Below are 23,495 nucleotides of genomic sequence, written 5' to 3' on the forward strand. Positions count from 1 at the left end.
TTAAAACTTTTTGCTTTCAGAAATCCTTTCACAGAAATTCAGTAATGATTTCGATTGTGTTTGCAGGAGTTTACAAGTATAGTACTATCATTAGAGTTTGTCAGAAATAATGTCTTTAAATATGTTTGATCCACACCTTGGAAGGAAAATACTACTTCAGAATATGAAAGTGTAAAGTTTTCCTGTTAACTTTTGATAGTATTATTTTAAAATATCTGTAATAAATCCTTAACACACATTCCCCCCTCCCCCCAATATTTTTAGGATAACCCTGTATTCACAGCTAGTGTGAGCAGCAGCTACAAAAGATAGTAAAACCCATCAGCTTCTATGAAAACGTCAAAAAAAAAAGTTACCCATGTCTTAAAATAGAAAAGTATTTAATATTTTAAAAAGTGCTTCATAAAGATAAGTGGAAGGATAATTGAACAGTTGTCTTTCTTACACTCCTGTGCCTAAGAAGATATTTGTGGCTGGTGTCTCCTTAATTCTGTGAGTTCAGCTGGTGTCTATGGACTTGAGTAACTGAAGGGTAATGAAAGGTAGAACAAAAGATGGAATTTCTCTTCTGTTTCTGGCTAAATCTTCTCTACTTCCTTGCTGAAGGACCCATCCAAGAGATGACAGCCCATTTTTTCAGTCCTTGAGAAGCTGGCTCTATAGCTCCAGTGATGTGAATGGTGAGGTTGAGGGATGTCGCAGGTGCTGGGGACTGAGTGGCCAGGTTTGTAAATCAACCTGAGGCTCCAGGGGACTTGGAGAATGCCTTTTCAGGCTGGGCCCAGATCTTTGCAGAACCAGCAGGGAGGTCTCTGACACTTACCTGTGCCAGGAGTTGTCTGAGGAGCTGCATCAGTAACCCCCTTACAGCCATTGCTGGCAGTGCCAGTTACAGGGGGATTATTGAGGTGCACAGAGGTGCCTAAAGATGCATTTAAATAGTTTTGCTCTTCACTTTCTCTAGTGGGGGTACTGATTTTCAAATCCCTCCTGGTCAGTTGTTCAGATTCACTTGAGCTTCAAATCGAGGATAAGCCCAAAAGGAGGTTGAAGATTGAGTCGATCTTCAGAAGTCAAATGTGACATTCCTGGTATTCCATAGCATAAAAAGTAAACAAAAAGTTTAAGAGCTGTGTCTTCATGTACATGTATTCATGTTGGAATAAATTCCTTTAAAGGCCTGAATTTTCAGTTTTGATTAGTTGGTTGTGGTTTTGTTTTTGTTTTTTTTTTTTTTTTTTTTTTTTTTAATTGATTTTCTGTACTTGTTAGGGAACAGAACTCTTAAAAATCTGAAGGGGGTGTGTGTGTGAGTTGCTGGGATGTGGCTGAGAGAGAAAAGTCTTTTCTACTTTCTCTGAGTGGAAAAAACCACAGGTGTGGGAGCAGATTTTCTCGGAAGTGAAAGTATCCTGATGACTTTCACTTTCTATTTCTCTTGTGATAGTCACTGTGATTATTTTAAAGTGGGTGGAGGTTGCCTTCAGTCACAGTGAAGGGTTTTGTGTGTATAGGTGTTTGGGTTTTTTTCTTTGATTGTTTTTTTCTTTTTTTTTCTTTTTTTTTCTTTGTTTGCTTGGAGTTTTTTTAGCTGGCTCTGTTATTTAACTTGCCCATCAAACCCTGGTGACTAAGTTACCAATGTGATGGTGTTCAGTCAGCAAATGGACACCTTTAAATTGAAAGAATTCAGGTTCTCAGCAGGGGCCTGTTGACTTGTGCCTGGGGTAGCAGTGTAACATCACTATTCAAATCACAAGTTAAGAGTAACCTAGGAGAGGCTGTTGTGACAATGTATTTCAAAAGGATTTTTTTGAATTCAAGGTAGAGTTCAGTCTCTTTTCCCATAATGAAATAAAGATGACTTTTCTTAGCTGATGATTACACTTTATCAGTTGGGGTGCTGTTAAAGAAGTCAACATCTGCCACGAGTGGAAAATATTAGACTGGAGTGAAAATGCAGTTTCAGTAATCAAGTGAATCAAATGTCACTCACGTGTGATTTCTGCCAGGGAGCTGAGTGTGAGATACATGAGATAAAAGCTCCCTCTGTTCCCTTTGGGACTGTGATATGTCCAGTGTTCTGGTTAATGGGTGGTCAAGCATAATTAATAGGGAAAAGCTGATACCGTGAATCACAGGAGTTAGTTGCTTGCAAAACCATGCAAGTTGAAAGCTTTCTCTAAGCTTATTCCTTTTATTATTTAAAAAGGGTGAGGATGCTAAAGCTGTGGGGCTGAAGGAAAGATGAGGTGGTGAGAAGCCATCCTGCAGAGCATACCTTGCATGATAGTACAAACTCAGGCTTCATGCCAAGTAAAGGTACAAACTCAGGCTTTGTGCCAAGCAAAAGGAAATACTTTTTCCTGTTTCCTCAGGCTGACGAATGCCATCTCTTGCTGGTTTTTGTGAACACTTGTAGCTCTTACCTTGGCAACACAGTGTGTTCTGAACAGCATGTGTCAGATTTTTCCATGTTACTTTATGTTAATACTGTGCTGAATGTAGATGTTATCATAAGCTGTATTGTGCCTGCACACCTCAGCCAAGCTTGCAGGTAAAATTGGGAGCAGCTGTAGTGTGTGCTGGCAAAATGGTAAATCGAAAATGTTAATTTCTTCCAGCATTGAAGTTTTCTCTCTCTCATTATATAGCAGGGTTTACAGTTTTTCATTGCTAAATTTCTGTAGGAGTTCAAAACTTGCAATTGACTAAGAGCTCTACAGACCACTAGTGGAAAATTTTCATGAAACTTCTTTTTGAATGATCCTGTCCATAGCATCTTTGTGCTCTGTTGCCACCCCATTTTTCAGAAGTGGATAAAGTATCCCTTGGCTGCAGAGGGTTACACCTCCCTGCCTCATTAGTTGAGGCTAGTATGCCAGTCTGTGATCTGGAGTGGCTGTGGGGGTGTGCTGACTCCTGCTGACACTCACAGGGCTCTATCTTCTGGTAGAGGGCTGGTTTTAACATATTGAGCTGCACAGTAGTTTTCCTGTGGGTGTTGTGCAGAATCTGTGGGTTTGGGCTTTAATCTGAGTGAAATGTTAAGCAACATTGACTCAAAATGTTGAGGTTGCTGTGAAATGCTGTAAAGGAAGAACTGTGTTTCAAGATGGTGTAAAGGATAGATTGACACAAAATATCATGAGCTGGACACTTTGACTTAAGATGTTGGTGACAGGTTTTCTGAGTTCTCCTTTGTTTAATTATAGAGTGGCTTTCCCATGTGTTTACTAGCATCATTCATTCTAAGCATTTAAAAATCACAAAGAAAATAATCTATTCAGACTAGATTTTGCAATTTAAGAAGCCACTGATTTTTTTTTTTCGGTTGGGTTTTGTAGTTTTCGTTGTTTTGTAAATGTCATTAGCTTTTCTTTGCCATAAAGGGTGAAATTCAGGAGCATGTTGAAAGCCATCAGCATGAGAGTTTCCCTGAAATCTGGTGTAACCTGGTGATGGGACTGCAACAAGGGCAGCATTGTTGTGAGCAGTAGCAACACTGAGTGTCCACAGTTTTAAAGTATCTCTCCTTCTAAGGGTGTTAGAGAGGTGGAATCCAAGGGACATGTCATGTGGAACAGATTGAAGGCTGGAGTGCAACTAGATTAACTTTGAAAACATTACCTGACACAGATTTGTGTATGTAAACCACTTTTTTTTAAGGGCATTTAAGGAAATATTGGTATGCAAATTCAAACAAATTTTATTCTAAGATGCCCAGCTTTGACTTGATGCTTTTGTTTATAGCTGGTTTCTGAATTATTTTACCTGGTGGATTCTTGCTGAAAAAAATTATATTCTGCACAGTATTATTTTAAAATGTTTCTGTTATCAACTAATTGGCAACAGTGAAGCCTATCAAAGTTTAGGTGCCAAGAAAATGGAGATTGTGTTCAAAATATCCTTGACTACAGCTTTTTTAGCCATCAGGTGAAAGCATATTTTCAGTTTTACAGTAAGCAGAGGTAGACAGAACAATGTATTTAATAAAAGCTTGTCAGAGAGGCATTAGTGTTTGCCTTGTATCTTACCATACACAGAATTTGTGGAAATAAATGCGCCTGATATGATGGCATTCTATCCCCCTGTGGCTCTGTCCTGCCAATTGTCCTCATTTCTCTGGTGTTGTACCCCAAAATCCAGAGGGCTCCCTCTAGAAGAGGATTTTCACTTATCATTAGGGTCTGAGTCTGAGGTGTAAAACTTTTGGATTGTGATTTATGCAGCTGTATTTCATGCCAGTTTTTACTTTTGTTGAACAGTAAATGGTAGGCTTGAGGTCACACATGGTTTAGGTGATAACTGTCCTTCTCACAGCTGTGTGACTCCAAGGAAAGTCAGATGCCTGTGCTTGAAATTTCCATCCTGTTCTCAAACCAAAAATGACACTTTCTGATTTTCAGTCAAATTTCCATTAAAACATAAAGCTGCTTTGAAAAGTTGAATCTAGCTGTGTTTCTGCTGGGTTTAAGCTGGAAAGAAAAAGTAGAGTGTCACATGTAATTTGAAAATAATATTCATTTGCATTCATGTGTGTGCTGTGAGAGTGCTTTAAAGTAAGCATCTGGGAAAGACTGGGTGTGCATTGGCACATGACATTCTTCATTCTCTTCAAAAGAGGAGATGGCAGGAGCAGACTCCTACTCCACTTCCCTTTTGATTTTGGTTTTATTTTATTCTTCTCAAAGTTAGTTACTTTGAAACAGAAATTCCTCCTGGGACCATGGTTGTTGGAAAAGTACTTTTCTTTTTTCCCCCTAACACTTTGCTCTGCATAGCTATAAATGGCCTGGTTAGAGGACTGAATACTATATTGTATCCCAGAAATCTTAAGTTATGACTGAGAAAGCATTCCTGTACTTTGTGGATTTTAACTTTTGCTTTGATTTGATATAGAACTGTGGGAAAATATATGACAACATTGTTATGCTTGTAAATATGATTTTTTTTTTTAAGCTAAGTAGCTTTATTGATGGCTTGCAAAGGGATTTCCCTTCTTGGTATTACCTATTTTCCCATCTGTTAGGTACTTTTCTTCAAATTCTGCTTGTATCTCTTATGTAATTTTCCACCTGTTTGAGTTTTTTTTTTTTTTTTTAATTTAGAGGCTTTCCCACTACTGTGTAGTTTTATTACTTTAGAATCTTGTAATTATTTGATGGTAGTAATTGGCAAGTTTTATTTAATTATGGCATCTAAGCTTATAACATTTTTTTAATGGAGTACTAGAATTAAATCTTCTCTGTCTGTATCCCATTGCTGATTTGGAAATTAAAAAATAACGGACAGCTTACTGGCAACTTTTAAAAGTTCTCTCTGGTCTTGCATGTGTTTTATGGGACTTAGTGCTGAAAGCCAGAGAATGTCTCTTGTGACAGCCCTGTCTGGACCACAGTTGTCCCCTTGCCTGAAGCTGCCTGGGATGCCTTTTTGGTACAGTCTGCAGGTCTACAGGATAAGCTCTATTAATAGTGAAGACAGACCGATTTCCTCATTGTCACCAGTTCCAGCTCTTGCTAAGGTGCTGTGTTGCCTTGAAGCTTTTTCTGGGGCTGATTTTAAGGTGATTGGTAAATGTGCTACCTGCTGCTGGTGCTGAGTGGAGGGTGTGTGCAGTGCATAGGCTCTGCTGAGTTGTTAGAGGCCAGGGAAGGTACTGAGTGCTTTGTGACCTAACTGAATAGAAAAGGATTGGAGATTTTACTATCAGAGGTTATCATCTCTGCCATTTGATGGAGAATGTATTGGCTGCTAAGAAGTCAGTACAGAATTTAAATTTTTGTTTCAAATAATTTTCCAAAAATGTGAACTTGTTAGAGGAGTATTTTGTACCCCTTTTATTCAAGTCAGCTTCTGAAGCTTCAGGTAGGTGTGTGGTGATGGCAGAAAGTCATTTTTGGTATGACACCACTGACACTGGGAAAACTGGCAGGGCTAAATTACAGAGAGCAGTGCTTATGAACCAAGGTCATTGTAGATTTCTTGAAACCACGTCTGAATGTGTTAGAATGTAGCACCTTCAGCTTTCTGTGGGAGGTGAGGCAAATGTGTGTTTCAATATAAGGTCCATTAAAAAGGGCCCCCCAAACTTTAAGCAATATCTTTCTTTCTCCATGAAGGAAAATGGCCTAGAAAACTTCAGTTGCCCTCTGTGGAGTGCAATGCTGAATTTACTATTTCTTTAGTAATAAAGAGTTTATTCTTTCTTATTTTTTCAATGCTGAATTTACTCTTTCCTTAATTGTGAGGTAGTAAAATGACATGCTGATCCCTGGTATAGATCTTACCACGTCTTTCAATATTGTGGTGTCTCTGTTGTGTTTGAGGTTCATTTCAATTCTAGCATCACCTGTATCCATGGAGGTTATTATCCAATGCAAGTGAAAGCTGCTGGCTGCCCTTCACAGGCCATGGTGTGGCAGTGGCCTTTCCACAGGGACACAGCATGTGCCAGTGCCTTCCAGGTGCTTGACCCACCAGGAAAGGCTGTCTTGCCCCAGAAGCTGGAACTGCTGCCAGAAGCCTGTCACCTTTCAGGCAACCTGTTAAACACTGCCCCAGATTTTATGTGGCTTAATGTTATCTGTAGGCTCGTTCTTGTGCAGAGTGGTGCCTTGTGTCTGTCTGTGCCCACGTGCCCTTCCCCAGGCTAAAAACATGTCTCTTCACATGATTTCTTTGTAGGTGGTTAGTGGAGGGAAGGATAAGCTATCAAATAATTTTACTGAATGCTGCAAATAGGGCTGTGTAATCCTGACGTAATTTTGTCTTATAATGCACGACAGTGGGGGGGGGTGACCAATTGAGGCTGTGGGATGAGTTCACCTCTGGCAGACCTCACTGCAGTGGAGTGGAGGTGCTCACCCTCTGTTCTTCTCCCAAACCCTCTGTGTTGTCGCCTCGAACTTCTTGTGGCCCAAGATGTGGGCGAGAGCAGGCAGTGTGATCAGGAGCTACGTGCTGGCTGGCCAAGGTGCTGGGAAGCCTGGGGGTGCTGCTGAGGCTTTTGGGGATCCCTGAGGCCAGGCCAAGTTGCTGGAGGTGACCTTGAGCTGGAGAGGTAGGAGGGTAGATGTGCCTGGGTACATGCCCACTCTGTGATTACAAGGCCTGTTTCTGTAGGAAATCATGGTACTATTTTTTTTTTTAATTGGACTAAACGGAAGACCTTTATTGAAAAGCTTTCTGTTAAGTTTGATTGTTTTTTTTTCCCCTTCCTATTCAAAACAGACAGCTGAACTCTTTCCCCAAATGTGTCCCTTCTGTTGAATACAGTAGACTCTTTGTAATACAGAGGTCTGTATTATTTCACCTGTCTGTGAAAAAGTGCAATTTAAATTTTATTTACGATTTCTCTGCTGTACCATGCTGAATTTTGTGTGGAAAACTTGTGAAATCTTCCTGGTATCACTTACCTAGGGCACGTAGCAGGGTTGTTTGAGGTGAAGTGGAAGCTTTGATCTTTGTGCCATTAACAGCTGCAGTAAATGAAATCCTTCTGGATGTGCACACCTAAAGCAGGGAGCAGAGAACAGTGTATGGCATTTCAGCCCATGCAGGAGCAGGTCTGATTGTGCATGTTCATTTGTGAGAAGTGTACACCAGGAGCACCACATCTCTGTCACTGTGAGATTTTTAATTCATCTCCCATTGGTGTAAGTTTTCTGCTGTAGTGCCTCAGTAGGATGGGGGACTGCAGGAGTCTTTTTCCCCCCATCAGTTTCTCTCACTAGATAAAAGAAGGATTAAAATAATGGCAGAGAAACAACTCATTATTTTAAGGCTGCTGCTCCACTACAGTTGAATTGGGTGGAAATTGGTGCAATCTTTGTCTTATTTCCTCCCTTGTTCCAGCCCTGGCTCTCACTAAGTTGGCAGGAAATCAATCAGAGTGACTCTCTGATGGTTTATTGGGACCCTGGCCTGGCTTGCCAGAGGTTTGGATGAGTGGTGGTGCTGGCTCCAAGGGATGAGTGGCATCTGGCAACACCAGCCTGGGCTGGCCAGCACTGGCAGGACCTACAGCCTGGGAAGAATAGCTGACTCCTCTGAAGCAGCTTGTGGTCTGACAGTCCCTGTGAGTGTTATTTTTGCTAAGTATTGCAGAGCCTGGGATCCCACTGATCTGAGGACACTTGGAATTTCCAGAGTTGGTTTGTTTGTTCCTAGAATAGTAGTCCTGGTTATCATAACAGCAGAGTGATAGTGAGGAGCCAGCTTGGTGTTTTCTTGGGAGTTCTTCAGTATTGTGCAGCGCAGGGCGAGGCTATCATGATGTCTGTTTGGAAAAAAACAGCCCTATAAATATGCTGAATGTTTGAATGGGCTAGTGGGACTGCCTTTTCCACTTAAGAGTTAGGCTTGTGAAAGGACTGTGAAGAGCATCAAACATGAGCCAGAAGAGCTTGTCTGCAGTGTGATGGGTTAAACTGTGATTGGTATGCAAAGGAAAATATCTCAAAGTGTAAAAAGGTGGATCTCATGGTAGTGTTGTTTTAGACCAGAAAGACATGACTGAACATTTTTAATAGTGGCTACAATAAAATTATACCCTGGCAATAGTCATTCCTATAAGGGGAAAGCGTAAGTCTTGGTGGTGCTGCCTGGTCAGACACTGTAAAATGGGATGATTGTGCATGATGGTAAATATCTGTGAACTGAAGAAAAATATTAAAAAAAACTTTTAGAACAGAAAGTAGCTAAGAGGAATTGGAAGAATATCATAGAATCATAGAATGATCTAGGTTGGAAGGGATCTCAAAGCTCATTTTGTTCCAACCCCCTGCCATGGGCAGGGACACCTTCCACTAGACCAGGTTTCCCAGAGCTCCATCCAGCCTGGCCTTGAACAGTCCCAGGGATGGGGCACCCACAGCTTCTCAGGGCAACCTGTGCCAGTGCCTCACTGCCCTGACAGTAAAGAATTTCTTCCTAGTATTATTCTAAACCTACTCTTAGTTTGATGCCATTCCCTTGTCCTGTCACTCTTGAGGGAGATTATTTACCCTTGTAAATAATCTCCCTCCATCTTTCCTGTGGGCTCCCTGCAGGTACTTTGTGTATTTATGTACACACAGTTTGCTGTGTATCTGTCATCCTCCATTCTCCTTCTCCTTTCTATCTGTATAATGTTGCCTCTGACTGACCCCACTGGCTTTAGTTTGCCATGGCTTGTGCATGTTTTTGGCAGGTCAACTGGTGTTGAGGTGGGATTGGCTGTGAACCACTGGTACTCTGTCACTGCCCAGCTGTTGTCCAGGGGGGTGCTCTTGAAGGAATTCTCCTGAATCTATGTGTAGTTTACAGATAATACATGCTGGTGCTTTGAAAGACTCCTCCCACTGCTACCAGTGAGTAATTACTCAACAAAATTAAACTGGAGCAGAGATTTTTGCTAATTACTGTCACAGTTACTGGAGTACATAAGAATCAAAGCAATTTTTGTGAAGCAGATTTTCCCTTGGTTCCTGTGAAAACAATCTGAAGTTTAACTTGTGTCTAGTTAAGTGAAACTGAAGATCTCATTGGTTTTAGTGTAGTTAATTAATTTCAGAGCTGCTGTCATTACTCTTGGGAAGCTTACTGTTAGGCTGAGCAGGGTATAGAGAAATCATGATGGTTTAAAACAAAAAGACTTCAAAAATCTTGGTAATTTTGCATTTCTGACACCTTTTTTGTTTTCAGTAAGTACTAAGGTTGCTATCCTTTCTTGATTAGCATCCTATCACTGAGGCTTATTTAGGACTAGCTGTCAGTAAGTACTTGAAACACAGACTCAAGCAACAGTGTTCATAAATCAGTTCATAGACTAATTTTAAATTTTACCCCTGTGAACTGAGCAGGTGGTTTTCCTGCTCATTGTGAGAGTATTCCTCATGCAGGTGATTTGGCTCATAACTTCTGGGTGGTTTTATGAAAATAACTGTCAGATGTGGGTTTTACTTTATATTTAGTGTCAGAGAATACAAACCAAACTCCTCAAACCTCTCCCTAAAATATTATCTCAAAATCTTTAACTATCTGCTTGAATAAAGACAAATGTGTATGCTGAGAGTGAAAAAGATTTTTTTTTTTTTGGCCACATACGAGGCTCAGAATTGTGAGGGTTTCTATGAATGCATGATCTCATCTTGTGTAGAAACCTTAATATAAGCCATTGAAATTCATTGAAAAGTCACTAGTTAAAGCATTAAAAGCATGGGAATCTGATGAGGGTATTCTGTGTGTTGTCTAGGATTATTACAGGTTACATAAAACTATGATTAAGTAGAATCCTTAATTCAATTTTTGCGAGGAGAGTGTTCACACCTAAGTAGTGCACTCAAGCCTTTGCCCCTTGCAAGTTTTAATTGGGCTAGGCTGTGGTTGGCTGAAAGTTCCTGCCATGCACGGTGTCCTTTTGCTCCTTGAAGTAAGTTTTTGCTCTCAGTCCGGTTGCACTTTGTACAAGCTGCTGCTGTGATTGTCAGACTTTGGCAGCCTGTGCAGAGCAGTCCCAGACTGAAAATCTGCTGTCTTTATGCATGTCCTTTGCTCTCCACAGGTGATTTTTGTCTGAACCAAAGCTGAGGTGCATTTGGCATTACAGGGCGTGTAAAAATATATCTTTACCTACTTTCTTAGAGGATACAATGTCATGTAAGAGGTTTCTCTTTTCATACCTGAACAAAAGGAAGCCCAGATAGCAGATGCTGGGCAAGAGGACCTAATTCTGTTGTACTTTAAGGAGCACCTTAGAGCTGGTGCAGAGATTTAACTTGGTCTTTGCATTAGCAAAATAGTGCTTAAAAAAAAAAACCATACATATAACCACATTATAATTTATATATTTTTATAAATACATTTATTCTGCACATACATGGAGAAAAGTCTCGAGGATAGAGCTGGGAAAAGCAAAGCCTTCTGGAGCTGACTGCATGTTTTTTTCCTATGTTTCAGCTTAGTATTTTCATGGAAGGAGTTAGTTTTTATTTGCCTATTTGGAACTTGACCAACAGCATATTTAGGAAATGGTTAATGTATCTGTGGTGCTGGAAGCTGCAATGTACAGCAGTGTCTGTGGGCCTTTTTATTCCTGGGAGATATGATTAATGTGGCAGAAAATTATATTCGCAGTAGTAATTGAGGGTCTTTAGTATACTTGTCCTTTGTATGCTAAACTATTTCTGTTTGTTTGTTTGTAGCAGAAACTTAAAGCCTCTTTATGGAGGATTACATTCCTCTAAGCTCTCAGTGTTCTTCTCATTACAGCAGCATCATATGAGGAAACCAGCTTATTAGCTACTTGTCTGCAAGCAACGCCGTTAGCAGGTCCTCTGCAGCTCAGGCTTCATTAGAATTGTCTTTAATATAAAATATTTGTGCAGTGTCATTTGAGTTTTCCTCCAATAAATAGGTCTTATAAATCAGTGTTACACTAGAAAGTAAAGAAAGGGTGGTTTGTGTGGAGGGCCCGAGTCAAAATGCCATTCTCAGCATCTGCATTTTCTTCTTTCTTTGTTTCTTTTTATCTCTAATAAAAGAATTCATCCCTTAGGAATCAGAATCTTGGCTTGGGCTGGAAAGCACCTTAAAGATCATCTGGTTCCAACCTCCCTGCCAGTGGCAGTGACACCTTACACTAGACCAGGGTGTGCAGAGCCCCATCCAGCAACCTGGCCTGGAACACTTCTGGGTATGGGGCACCCACAACCTCCCAGGGCAACTTAATCCAGTGCCTCACCACCCTCACAGTAAAGACTTTTTTTCCTGATAATACAATCTGAATGTACTCTGTGTCAATTTGAAGCCATTGCCCCTTGTCCTGTCACTCCAGGCTCTTGTGAATAATGTCTCTCCATTTTTCTTGTAGGCTCCTGTCATGTGGTAGAAGGCTGCAAGTTACCCCTAAGCCATCTCTGTTTGAGGCTGAACAATCCCAATTCTCTTAGCCTTTCCCCACAGGAGAAGTGTTCCATGCTTCTAATCAGCTTGGTGCCCCTAGTGCGTTTTCATTATGTAGTACATAATTGAAATATGAACTGAGTAGTGAGGCCATAGATCCTGTTTTCTCCTCCTAATGGTTGGATCATCTCATTCATTCCTGAACATACAACTTTATCTGTGCTTGGAAATTGAAAAGAGTTGTTTTATCTTCTGAGTTTTTAAGTGCTTGTGTTGCAAATGCAAATATTTGGATGTTGCCATGAATAAAGCTGAAGTTTACATGTCCCTCTTCAGAAGCTGCAGAGAGGAGAAAATAAACAGATCAAATGTGGCTAATTTATCCTCACTGTAATTCAGTATTAGTTTATGAGATTTGCCTTGTTAAAAAAAGCCATTTGTGTAATTTAGCTTTTTGCTTTGATTGTAGGAAGTTATCAGAATTTACAGTACTGTCGTGGAACTAATTTGGGTACAGTATCTCCCTAAGCTGATAGTAGTGCAGATCCTTTTCTGCTTCACTGGTGCTGGCACAGCTACTGAATATGCTATTGTGTGAGGTTATAAACCAGATAATCTTAATTGGGCATTTCCTGAGAGCAAGGGAGGGATGGCTGAAAAAGGAGAGACTTGGAAATAAGGGCATGCATTCCTAATACACAAATTTGGCTTCCATCCAGGAAAAAGGGAGAATTTCCTGTTAGTTAAAATCTTCCAAGAGCTGAAAGTCTGAAGATACAGTGCCTACATACCTCAGGGAGCCAGAGGAAAGGGAAAGGCTGGGAATAGCTTGTGCATGAAAACCCCAGGGAACAGACTGCTGCATGATGTGGTGGGACTGAGGAGTGTGAACAGCTGGATCCAGGGCAGCCATACCATCTCTTGTGAACCATCTCCTTTGCGTGCCCAAGGACTTGGGGGTGCCCTGCAGCAGCTGTACCAGCACAGTCTGGTGTCCGAGATCAGGTCCTGGGGGCTTTTTAGAGTTGAGTCAAATGCTGTTCAGGCTTCATGGAGAATGCATGTGTGTGTGTCACATGTGTGCACATATGTCCTAACACTGCAGATATTACTGGAGTCTTGACTCACTAAACTGGATCTCTGCTAGAGAAAAGATATGGAATCAGTCACGTAAATTTGAGGATAGGATAGCAAACAGAAGTGGGTACGGCCAAACCTGAAAGAACGGAGGTAGATTTCTCAGCACCTGGTTCTGTTGGAATGACCTGGTTTGTGTGTCCATTTGGAAAGAGAGGCTGCTTATTAAACTGAATTAAAGTATAGTGAGTTATAATTCAGAATTATAATTCAGAGGCAAGGTTGGAAAAAACAGGGAATCGGGAAAGAGCTGCATTGAAAAGATAGGACAGCTTTTTATGTTAGAATGGGTAGTTGTGATCTGAAACTTCCTTGCTGACCTGATATCATGAGCATACTTTGGTGTAGGTACTTCAGACACTTGTAAATACTTGTCTGCTGCCTTCTTCATTTCTTATCTTTGTTTTAGCACAGGGTGACCTCTTTTGGGTATTTTTGGTTATAGCCTGTGAGTGAATTATTATTACAATTGCTTAATATATCGATGTGGTTTTAGACATTTGAGGATCCATATGCTACAGTCACTTCAGCTCAAGTTAGCCCAAGCTTCTTGAACTTTTAGGATAAATGTAATCAGAATGAGCATTAATAGGAGTAAGAAGGGGGGGTTTGCTTCATATGTAGAAGTCTGTCTGTAGTATTAAATATTTCTTACCATACAGAAGAGACTTAAATGTTTAGCAGTTGCACTAGAAATTGATCTCTAAGCTTCAGTCATGGGTAATAGTAACATAAGATTTCTTTATGCTACAATAACCAGAGGTAAAGGAATATTATTCAAAACAAAATTTAGCCATTTTGACTTTGCAAAGTAGGACAGATGCACTAAATAAAGTCATATCAGGAATTCACTAATACAACCACTCTGAATGTGGTTGCAATTGTTTCATAAGTGTCTTAAGTGAAAAGAAAGGCAAAATGAAAAATAAATCTCATCCTCTGATAGTGAATGAGGAGAGGGTTTGACAGTTGCCTGCTCTGCCACTTGTAATGAAAAATAGAATTACTTGTGCTAATAGTTTAATGGGTAATAACATACATTGTAACAGTGTCATTATAACAGTGAGGGAGACTAATGACAAGTTAAACATCCAGTTGCAAAAAAGGTGAGTGCATAGTAAAGATGGTGGCTGCACTTATATCACATCAGTGAGGATGAGGGCAGATGGTGAATTTGTGAAAGAGGAGGCCACCAGTTGGAGATTTTAGCTGCCTTATGCAATTTTACAATTGTTTCTGAAGATCTGTTAGTCTGTAAGTATTAAAAGAACATGTTGATCAGGTGGAAATAACATCAATTACACTACTCCTAGAAAGGGAATGTGTCCATTATTTAACTTCTGCATAATTTGAAGTAAGTCAATTAGAAATTAGTGGCAACTTGTCCACGTTTAGCTGAAGAAACAGTAATGTCTAAACCAGACAAATGCCCCAAAGCTCCATACAAAGTGTTAAGGAGAACTGTTAATCTTCCTCTTAATTCCTGTCACTTCTAACAATGGTGCTTATGGATTCTCCATGTTGTTCTTTTAATTACCAGCTAGAAATTCTGGAGCTGAGTACCTTAAACTCTTGGCCTTAAAAAAAGTATACTTAGATACTTGAATCATCTCTTGATGAGAAAGGAGCATCTCTGGGTGCAGTTCTGATCTGATAAATGTGTATGTCCATGGGAAGGGGGCCTTGAAACACAGCTTTTACACTGGAATGCTGAAATGTGGATGGAAACTACAGATGTCTAAGTTTATAAGTCACAGCTGTGCTCATAAATTAACAGCCAATATTTTGAACTGCTAAGAGATTGTTTGTTGGTAAACTGTCTCTTCTGTCTTTTCCCAGTCTCTGTGAACGATGAATATCCTCCAATCAGCCTTTCCAAGTGTTGTATATATTGTGAAAGATACAGAAATCTCTCATAACTGGTTGTTGTAGTAATTTACAGTGAAACTATTTTCTGTTTTGTTCACCATTGTGTTGGTGGCAAATAGAAAAAGAAATCCACTTTATTGCCGTGCCCTTGAATTGATGCTGCCAATTTTAATGCTGTTGTAATTATTTTTCCCAAATACTCTATTTAATTTCTTTGATTCTTGCCAGGCTTGGGGGCAGAAAAGCAACGTTATGGGGGAAACAAGTCTTGGCTTTGTGCAGTGCTATGAAATGCACAGAGTAAACAAACAAGGGGGTGAGGGATGGGGTTAGAGTGGGAGTTTGTTTTCCTGCATCACTTCACTTTTCTTGTGTCAACAGAAGGGTTTTTAAAAGGAAAAGAAAAAAGAAAGAGGCAGATTGGATTGTTAGCAGTGTCTCTTAGGATCATAAATGAAGGGAAGATTGTGTATGTAATTCATAAACATCCTGAACTATACGCCTTCTATTTCAACTTATTAGGGCATGAAGTAGTGCCTGCCAGGTTAATTTCTCACTGGGGAATTCAGCATTCATGCAGATCTTAATTTCCTCCTCTATACAAAACAGTCATAAGGGAAGAATAAGGGTATTTGAATATTTGATTCCAGATAATTCAGCTAAAAAATGAAGGAGCTGCAAGACAATTATAGTTGCTATTTTAAAATTAATTTGGAGAGTGTTTATTTGTTCCTGATAGGAAATATGCTTTTTGTCATGTGAACAAAACCCTGTACTTTACAAAAATTTTCTCTTTCATAGACTAAATTACTGTTTTCAGTTCAGGATGTTGTGGGCAAAGAATAAAAAAGAAAAAACATTTGCAAATATTTTTTCTCCATTTCCCATCTGCCAAAGGAGCAATTGAATTTGTGTGGAGCAATGGTCAATGCTCTGTTTTTTCATGGTTTTAATGGTTAAGATGCTTTTAATGGTTTACAGGCGTTCAAAGATTGTTCCAGCTTAGTGCCTGCCTTTTGCTTCTGTGATGGGATAACTGAGCATGACCAGAGTGAATCATCTGTTGGCTCTAAACAGGGGTGGGACCAGATTTTTATTTAAGTAAAACAAAACCAAGCCTCAAAATTCTTATGGAGTGAATATTTAAGAGACCCAGAACCTCTTGTTCTTTTTCTAATTCCAAATGTTGCTTTAAACTCAGTCATGGGTGCTGACTTATGTCGTTTGGGAGAGTTGGATTCAACTGGTCTAGGAAGACCAGTTTGGATGGATTCCTAAAATTCTGTTTCAGTATCAAGAAACTTGTTTTGTTTGGAGTTTTTATAGTATTTCTCTTAAAACACCTCCATGGTCAGCAAAGTTGAATTTCCAGGTTTTGTGTTTGGAATGATTAGGAATTGTCTATGTTAAGGAAATAATGGGGTTGAGAATAACTGGGAGTTAAAGAAGTTGGTTTTGGTGGGTGTTCAATCAGCTATTTCCACTACTGCCACTGGAGACCAAAGCTGTGGAGTTTTATTTGTTTAGGAGGCCCAACTGTGGCTTCATATGGGCTTCTTAAACCCATGTTACATAAGCTTACCCACTTTTTTGTTTGAAAAAGTCCAAAACCAAGCAAACACACCAAAATGCAAAATCATTACATTTGGGAATTAACAATTCCCAAAAAAGTGTCCAAATTCCAGAAACTAATACAAACTTGAGTAATGTAGGCTCTACCCATTTGTGGTGCATAAACCTCCTATGGAGATGCTTTTAATGTTTGTGGAGGAGTGTACTCTGATAAGACATGGTTTTTTGGCTCTAATCTTATTTTGATGATCTGTTTTCTTTCTAGCACCAGCAAACATTTTTAAATCAGCTGAGGGAGATCACCGGTATCAATGACATCCAGGTACTGCAACAGGCACTGAAGGTAAGATAACTGACTTGTAGCTGAATGAACCTGAATGCATCCTAACTGCCTGTGAAAGCCATAAATCCAACCCTTTCTTACTTTGTCCCTCTCTTCCTTCCCTGCTTTCCTTTCCTTCATTTTTCCCTTCCCCACTTGAATTTATTTTGGGGGTGGGGGGGAAGCTAATAATGATGGCTCGTTTACTTTGCATGGAATCTTGTTCTCTTTTAGTACTAACCTGAAAATTAATTTAAGTGTTCAAAAATGAAAAGGCAGGAATGTTATGATAGCCTTTAACCTTTGTGTGAATTGTTTTGGGATACATTAGTGCTCCTACAGATGATCAGCTCCTGAGGAACCAAGTGGTGTTTTCTTGTCAATGTGTGCCTGTTTTCTACCATGCACAGGCCTTGCTCACTGTGTAGAATGAAGAACTGCTTGAATTTGCCAACCTTTGCTAATTTGGAATTGTTTCAATGTTTTTTCAACCACTGTAATTTATTTCACAGCACAGAAGAGTTCTTTGATGCAAGTAAAAAATGGCAGATCTCTGTGTTCTGTTTCTGTATAAATAAATATATATAAAAAATTTAAAATGCTTTGTCTCCCTCAAGCAGAATTTTTTCGCCATTTATAGATGGTAAACGAGGATTTAGTAATTTAAATCAAAAATATATATCTACACAAAAACAGGGACTTGTTGTTAGCATAAGTCATGTGCATAACTGCTTTTCATAAGTCAGGATCTCTTTCTTTAAAAATGTAACTGTATTTTCAGAAGAATTCATCTGACTCCAGTGAATGTGCTGGTTTGTTGAGAGGTTGACCTACACTACAAGACAGGTTTTTTTTTCGTTCCTAAAATAAGTGAAAGGCCACCCAAATAATTTTTTTATAAAATGTTTTATCTTTATTTTGGTTAAAAATAGTGAAATATGCAGAATATGTCAAGTTTGCAAACTTTCTTTTTGAGTGAGTATTTTGCCTGACAGTACAATGGCTATTGATTTGAAGTTGCTAATCATGTCCTTTATTTTTAAGAAAAATTAAAGAAAGGGTGAGAGGACTCTCACTTGTTTTTTGTGTTTTTTAATATTCTTAAAGGACAGCAATGGTAATCTGGAATTGGCCGTGGCTTTTCTCACTGCGAAGAATGCCAAGGTTCCCCAGCTAGAGGAGGCAACTTACTACCAAACAGCCCTTCCTGGGAATGACAGATACATCAGTGTGGGCAGCCAGGCAGACACCAGTAGGTATCTTTTCTTTTCATAAGTTTAGTTTAAAGGCATGGGAAATAAAACCTTGCCTGTGACATAACTGTTAATCTGCAGATAATTCTTACTTATCAATTCGTAGCTTACTATGTATTCTCTCTCTCCTTATCTCAGTGGGGCTTGTTTGGTTTTTGTTTGGGTTTTTTTTTGTTTGTTTTTGTTTTTGTTTGTTTTATTTTGTTTTTATTTGAGCTACCTTTAGGCATTACCTTTACATAAATGTATGATACTGGTAAAAGGGTGAGTAACTGGGCTTTCCATCTTTTTTTACCTTTTTTTTCCCTCCCCCATATTACAGGTTTTATTTTGGGGTCATGCAGTAAATAAAAGCTGGGTACTCCTCTGTCAAAACAAACTTGGAGAAGAGTCTGTCATTGCTTGTCTTGATATGTCAAAGCTTAATATTGTTAAGAGTAGCTCCTCCCTGACAGGAGTGACTTTCCCAAAGGGAGATGTGGGAGGTTAAGTGTGAATTTTGTACTAAAAGAGTAGGTATTTTATATATGAAATAAGCCTTAAATATACCTGATTTTAAACAATTTCAATTAGTTGCTACAGGAGGTCCCACAACCTGCATTTCTCTAAGTCTTGCAGGTTCTAATCCTCTGCATTATTGTATAGTTATTTTTATGGGAAGAAGAAAATAAAAGTGTTCCAGAGATAAATATAGGAAATAACATAGAAGTAAAAGTCAAAGTAAGTTTTGTAGTGGGATAGGTATCTGTAAAATCTGAGCTTCTTGATGCTATAGTTACTTTACACCATTTCCAATGCAGATGGAGAATATTTTAATTGCATATCAGTTCTTTGGCCATATATCTAGTACATCTATGTAGATTTTATTAAACAAGTAGGATTATTTAGTGCCTCCTGAAGTAGGATTTTTTTCCTCCTTTGTTTTGCTCATGGTGGCTTCAATGTAAAGAAGTTTAGTTAGATTTCCTTATCAATTGCACAATTATTTTTTGTTTGTAGAACCTTAACATGAACTTCTTAAACTTTTTTCTTAATTAGAGGTGAGTTTATTCTCAGCATGTCCAATCTGAAAACTGCATTCAAATCCTTGGTCTTATTAGCAACCCTGTATAAAATGTCCTGAGTGCATTATAGTGTGTTATCCATGCAGTAAGTTGTGGTGGGTGGCTTGGGGTTTTTTGTGCATTTTTTCTTTTCACTTCCTTGGAAAGAAAACGCACAACCTTCCCCATGTGTTTAATTTTCAGTGTCAGAAAATTGCCATTGAGGGAATGAAGTCTATTAAGAACAAATTCACCACTGTGGCATAGTTTCTGGTACTGATAACCTACTATGGTAGTGGAATAGTAAGCTGGATTCTCTTGGAGTCTGTGTTTAATTAGATTTAATAGCAATCCCATTAATAGAAGTATTTAGTTTTTCTGTCACTTACTGTGCTGTACAACCTTACTGAAGAAATAAGGTGAGAAGGGATATGAATCAAATCTGCAAGAGCCCACATTACCCATGGCAGATGGTCAAACTGAGAAGGGTAGGTCTTGAGTTGTACATTCCAAGGTGAATTTCAGGATTCTCTTCTCTTGTCTGGAGGGCTGAAGACAGATTCCTTACAGTTACACAGCATGACAAGTCAGTGATCAAGAAACACCAACTGCTGTGGGAAAAGTAGGTTTTGAAATTTTTTTTAAACATCTCTAATATCTGGTAAGGTCCCCACTGGCAACAAAGATGAGAATTCTTAGCCAGTATTTTCTGGTTTAGCTAGACTGAAAACACATGAGATAAAGGCATCTTTGTGAGCTTTTCATCATATTGGAGGACTTAAAAGGCAGGAACTGAACACCTACAGCAGAACAAAATTCAAAACCAGTGTGACCATGGAGCCCCCCAAGCTTCTGTAGTGATGTAGTGAATGTTTCTGGAAGAAACCTTTCCTTGTAATGTGCTTGCCTGTAATTGTTTGGATTCTAGATTTAAAAAATGCAGTGCACCAAAAAGGCCAAGTCTCAGGGCCCTGTGTTGCTAAACACTGTTGTGTAAGGGGGTGTGAAAGAGCAGTAACTTGTGAGGAGAGAATGGAAGGGTGGGCACAGGATGGGAAATCTTCAGCAGGTGGCTTTGACCATTAGCGTTCCCTTCTGCAAAAGAACACGTATTAGCAGTTTTCAGTGGCTATGCTAAATTAATGAGAGGATCTTGTCTCTCAAATTTGACTCCCTTTATTGGCCCACATAGGTATAATTACATTAATTAGTTAAAACTCACCCTTACTGTTCCTTACTGCTTAACTACCTCTGTGCGTTTGGAACTTGGGATGTTAAGAGTCATCGAGCTTTGTGGTCCTGCCAAGTTAAAGCATCCAAACTGGGAAGGAGAGAGTCACAGATAAATACAAGAGCTGTCTTTTATGCCACAGAAAACCTCCAGCCATTTACAAAGGCTGTTGAATGTATTCCTTGCATAAAGATGTATCAGATGTGAGCTTGACTGACTACATTTCTTTGATGTGGTTACTTAGTTAAAGGGGTAAAATGAAAATGGTACCGTGTACCATAACAGCCAGAGTTCTGCTCTGGCTCTTCCAAAAATGACAGTCGTCATAAGTGGTTTGAGAATTGCAGCCAGTATGGTAGGAGGTATGAGGAGACCTGGTTTATCTTATTACCAAATGCAACATTTCAGCAGCTGCCAAAAAATAATAGGTTTATATTAAACCTGCTCTGTCTGTTAAACAAAGACTGACTTGCACAATCAGTGTTACTCATGGTTCTTGCCTTTTTGTCTGGTCAAAATGGCATGTGCAAGCACCTGCAAATGTAGTATTTTCACATCAACAGTGATGCAAACTTAATCTGATCCTTTTGGAAAGATGGTTTTAACATTTTGACTTTCTTTTCCTTCTTGCACTCTCTGAGGAGAGAGCATAAGGTTTTCAATGTACAGATGCACACATTTTAGTCCAAGGTTATTTCAGTGTTTCACTTGGTTTTCACAGTGTTTTACTAGGCATTGTATTTAAAGAAAAACAAAAGAAGTTTAGTAGCACTTCCAAATATTTTGACTTTATTTATTTCTCTAGAAACCTTTTTATTCCCATTTGAAGTAATTTTGTGTATTTTTATCTATGCGCAACAAAACTGTTGGATTGCTAAGAATGTATCCATTTTCTTATTATTGAAGGAACTTGAAAAACCCTGGGTTAAAGTAAGGAACAGAGTCAAGAGATGTATTTTGGAAGTTGTATTGTGTTCCAATGAAACAGCTGTCAGGACAAATTCTCTCCTTCCCTACTTTTGAAAACGCAGTTATTTTTCATTAAAACTGAGTTATTAGTCTTTGCAATTGCACATTCCATAGCCGAAGTAAAAGATTTTGAGCCCTTTTATAAGAGGATATTACAGTGTAAGTATGAAATGCCACACACAGCAATTTGAGGATTGTAGACTTTATGGCTTCTGGCTTTTTATATCTTCCTGTTCTTACTTTGAGCCTTTGCATATGTCTCAAAAGGCACTCAGCCCTTTCCAGTGAGGTAGAGTTAAGGCTCAATGGTACCTACATCCTTCTGAAGTGGTGTTTATAAAACATTTCTTACTGTTCCATTCTGAAGACTCTGAAAAGTTTATAGGGTAATTTCTTTTGGAGCTTCATTGCCCATACTTTTAGACTCCTAGTGTCTTGCCTAAATCCCTTTTGCTTCAGGTTGAGTTCTTTACTCCTTGTGTGCCCCTGTGGAAATTATAGCACACTTCATTTCTTTTATCTCAGATGACATGTTGCATGCTTGAAGACACTGTATCAAAAGACTTCTCTCAGATCTAAATGAAACAGCCTAAATTCCTTTTAAGTATTTGGATGCATTTCCTATACCTATTGTCATTTTTTTCCTTCTCATCTAGGCCTTCTTTAGTATGCTTTTTTCCTGAGCTTTGGCACTCAAAACTATAATGAAGACATCAGCTTAGTTCTTAAGAAAAATAGGTGAATATAAATATCCACGTAGTACTCTGACAGAAGTGTAACACTTCCTATTTTCTTCAGTGCTGTGGTGATGTGAATTGCAGATTGAACATGAGTCGGCTGTAGCTCCTGGATCCTTCTTGGCACTAGTCCTAGTCACTCCTCATTCTCTAGCTGTTCATTTATTGTTTCTGTGAGTAGAATTTGACAGTGCCTTCTTCTGTCACCTTGCCTAACTCAGCCATCTCTATGTGTCTTCATGACATTTCCTTCTATTTCAAGGATTATTTGTGTCATCTCCATCCAGGTTCCTGGGAGTTTTGTCAGCTTGGTATGTCAAGGTCCCCGCTTCAAAATGTTGGGAGTCTTGTAGCTTGAGGTCCTCTTCATCCTACAGATTCACTTGTTGCTTTGTGTCATGATTGCCTCTCTCCTTCCCCATCAGTGTGAGAGTCTTTGGTTTAAGGTGTTATAATTGCAGGATGTTGTAAATACAGCTGAGATGAGGAAGCTGTGGGAAAGTGGTGGCCAATATTTACAAACTCTTGCACCAGTACAGCAGTTGGAGTTGGCTGAATTGCTGCAGGGGTGCTGGGTGCTCTCCCCACATCCAAATTTTTAACCAAAACTTTTAAACCAATTTTTTAACCAATTTTTAACCAAAATTGTCATATACAGCCACCTAAATGCCTTTAAATCTTTACCTTAGGAGCCTGAGACCACTGTGAATTTAACATCACAGAATAGGTGGCAGTATGTAGGATCTTGCTTAGCTCTGCTTGTAATAAATAAACCAGATGCAGTCTCAACTCCCTTTAAAAAACTTCTATGTTTCTATGTGTTGAAATTGGAATGTTGCTGCTGAATTTTCATACTTGGCACTGCTCTGTTGAACCCATCAAGGCTGCCCCTTCATTTTTTTTCTCCCTGTTCCAGTTGTTGAATCACTGTGGATGTTTATTGCCTATCCCTGAGTTCAATTGCTACTTCTGATCTGTCTCTTATGCTGAGTTTCCCAGCCTACTTAAGTTTGAAGTTCCTGCTCTCTGCCTCCTCCTCATATAAGTACCAAGTCAACAACACAGTAATTATTTTAATGACCTAGGCAATAACCAAGTAAGAATCATTTATTTAAATGACAGACATTTCCTAAGTAAACAGATAAGTTTTTCTTTTTTTAAAAAAGGAAGATCTATGAGGATAGAAATATTGTGTGTATTTATTATACATACACTAATATTTATCCCAAATTTCAATATACAACTTAAAATTGTTTTGTAGAATTACAAAAAATGTCAAACTCTCTGAATCTTATGTATCAGAAGGACACATTATTATATAATAATAATGTTGTAAACCAAGAATACATTTCTTAGTAAAACAGATGATTAATTATGAATGTTAGTTTTCATTGAATAAACACTCACACACTAAACCAGGCTGTGTTGATGAGAAGTTTCTTCACTTATGGAGTATTTTTTTGTAAGCAAACT

The 23,495-nt window shown here is 39.0% G+C and overlaps 1 protein-coding gene across 3 annotated transcripts in view; it reads left to right on the top strand.

The window, feature by feature from the left end:
* USP25 (ubiquitin specific peptidase 25) overlaps positions 1-23,495 on the top strand; it is an 88,111-nt gene that overhangs the window by 4,349 nt on the left and 60,267 nt on the right. For 2 of the 3 annotated variants that reach the window (XM_030234432.2, XM_030234431.2), the window contains exons 2-3: positions 16,733-16,810; positions 17,897-18,041. In XM_030234432.2, coding sequence (XP_030090292.1) covers positions 16,733-16,810; positions 17,897-18,041 — 223 coding nt within the window. Of the gene's footprint in view, positions 1-16,732; positions 16,811-17,896; positions 18,042-23,495 lie in introns of those variants that run through there. The other variant, XM_050972870.1, reaches the window with a different exon arrangement.

Source organism: Serinus canaria, chromosome 1, assembly GCF_022539315.1.
Source record: "Serinus canaria isolate serCan28SL12 chromosome 1, serCan2020, whole genome shotgun sequence".
Taxonomy (NCBI): Eukaryota; Metazoa; Chordata; class Aves; order Passeriformes; family Fringillidae; genus Serinus; species Serinus canaria.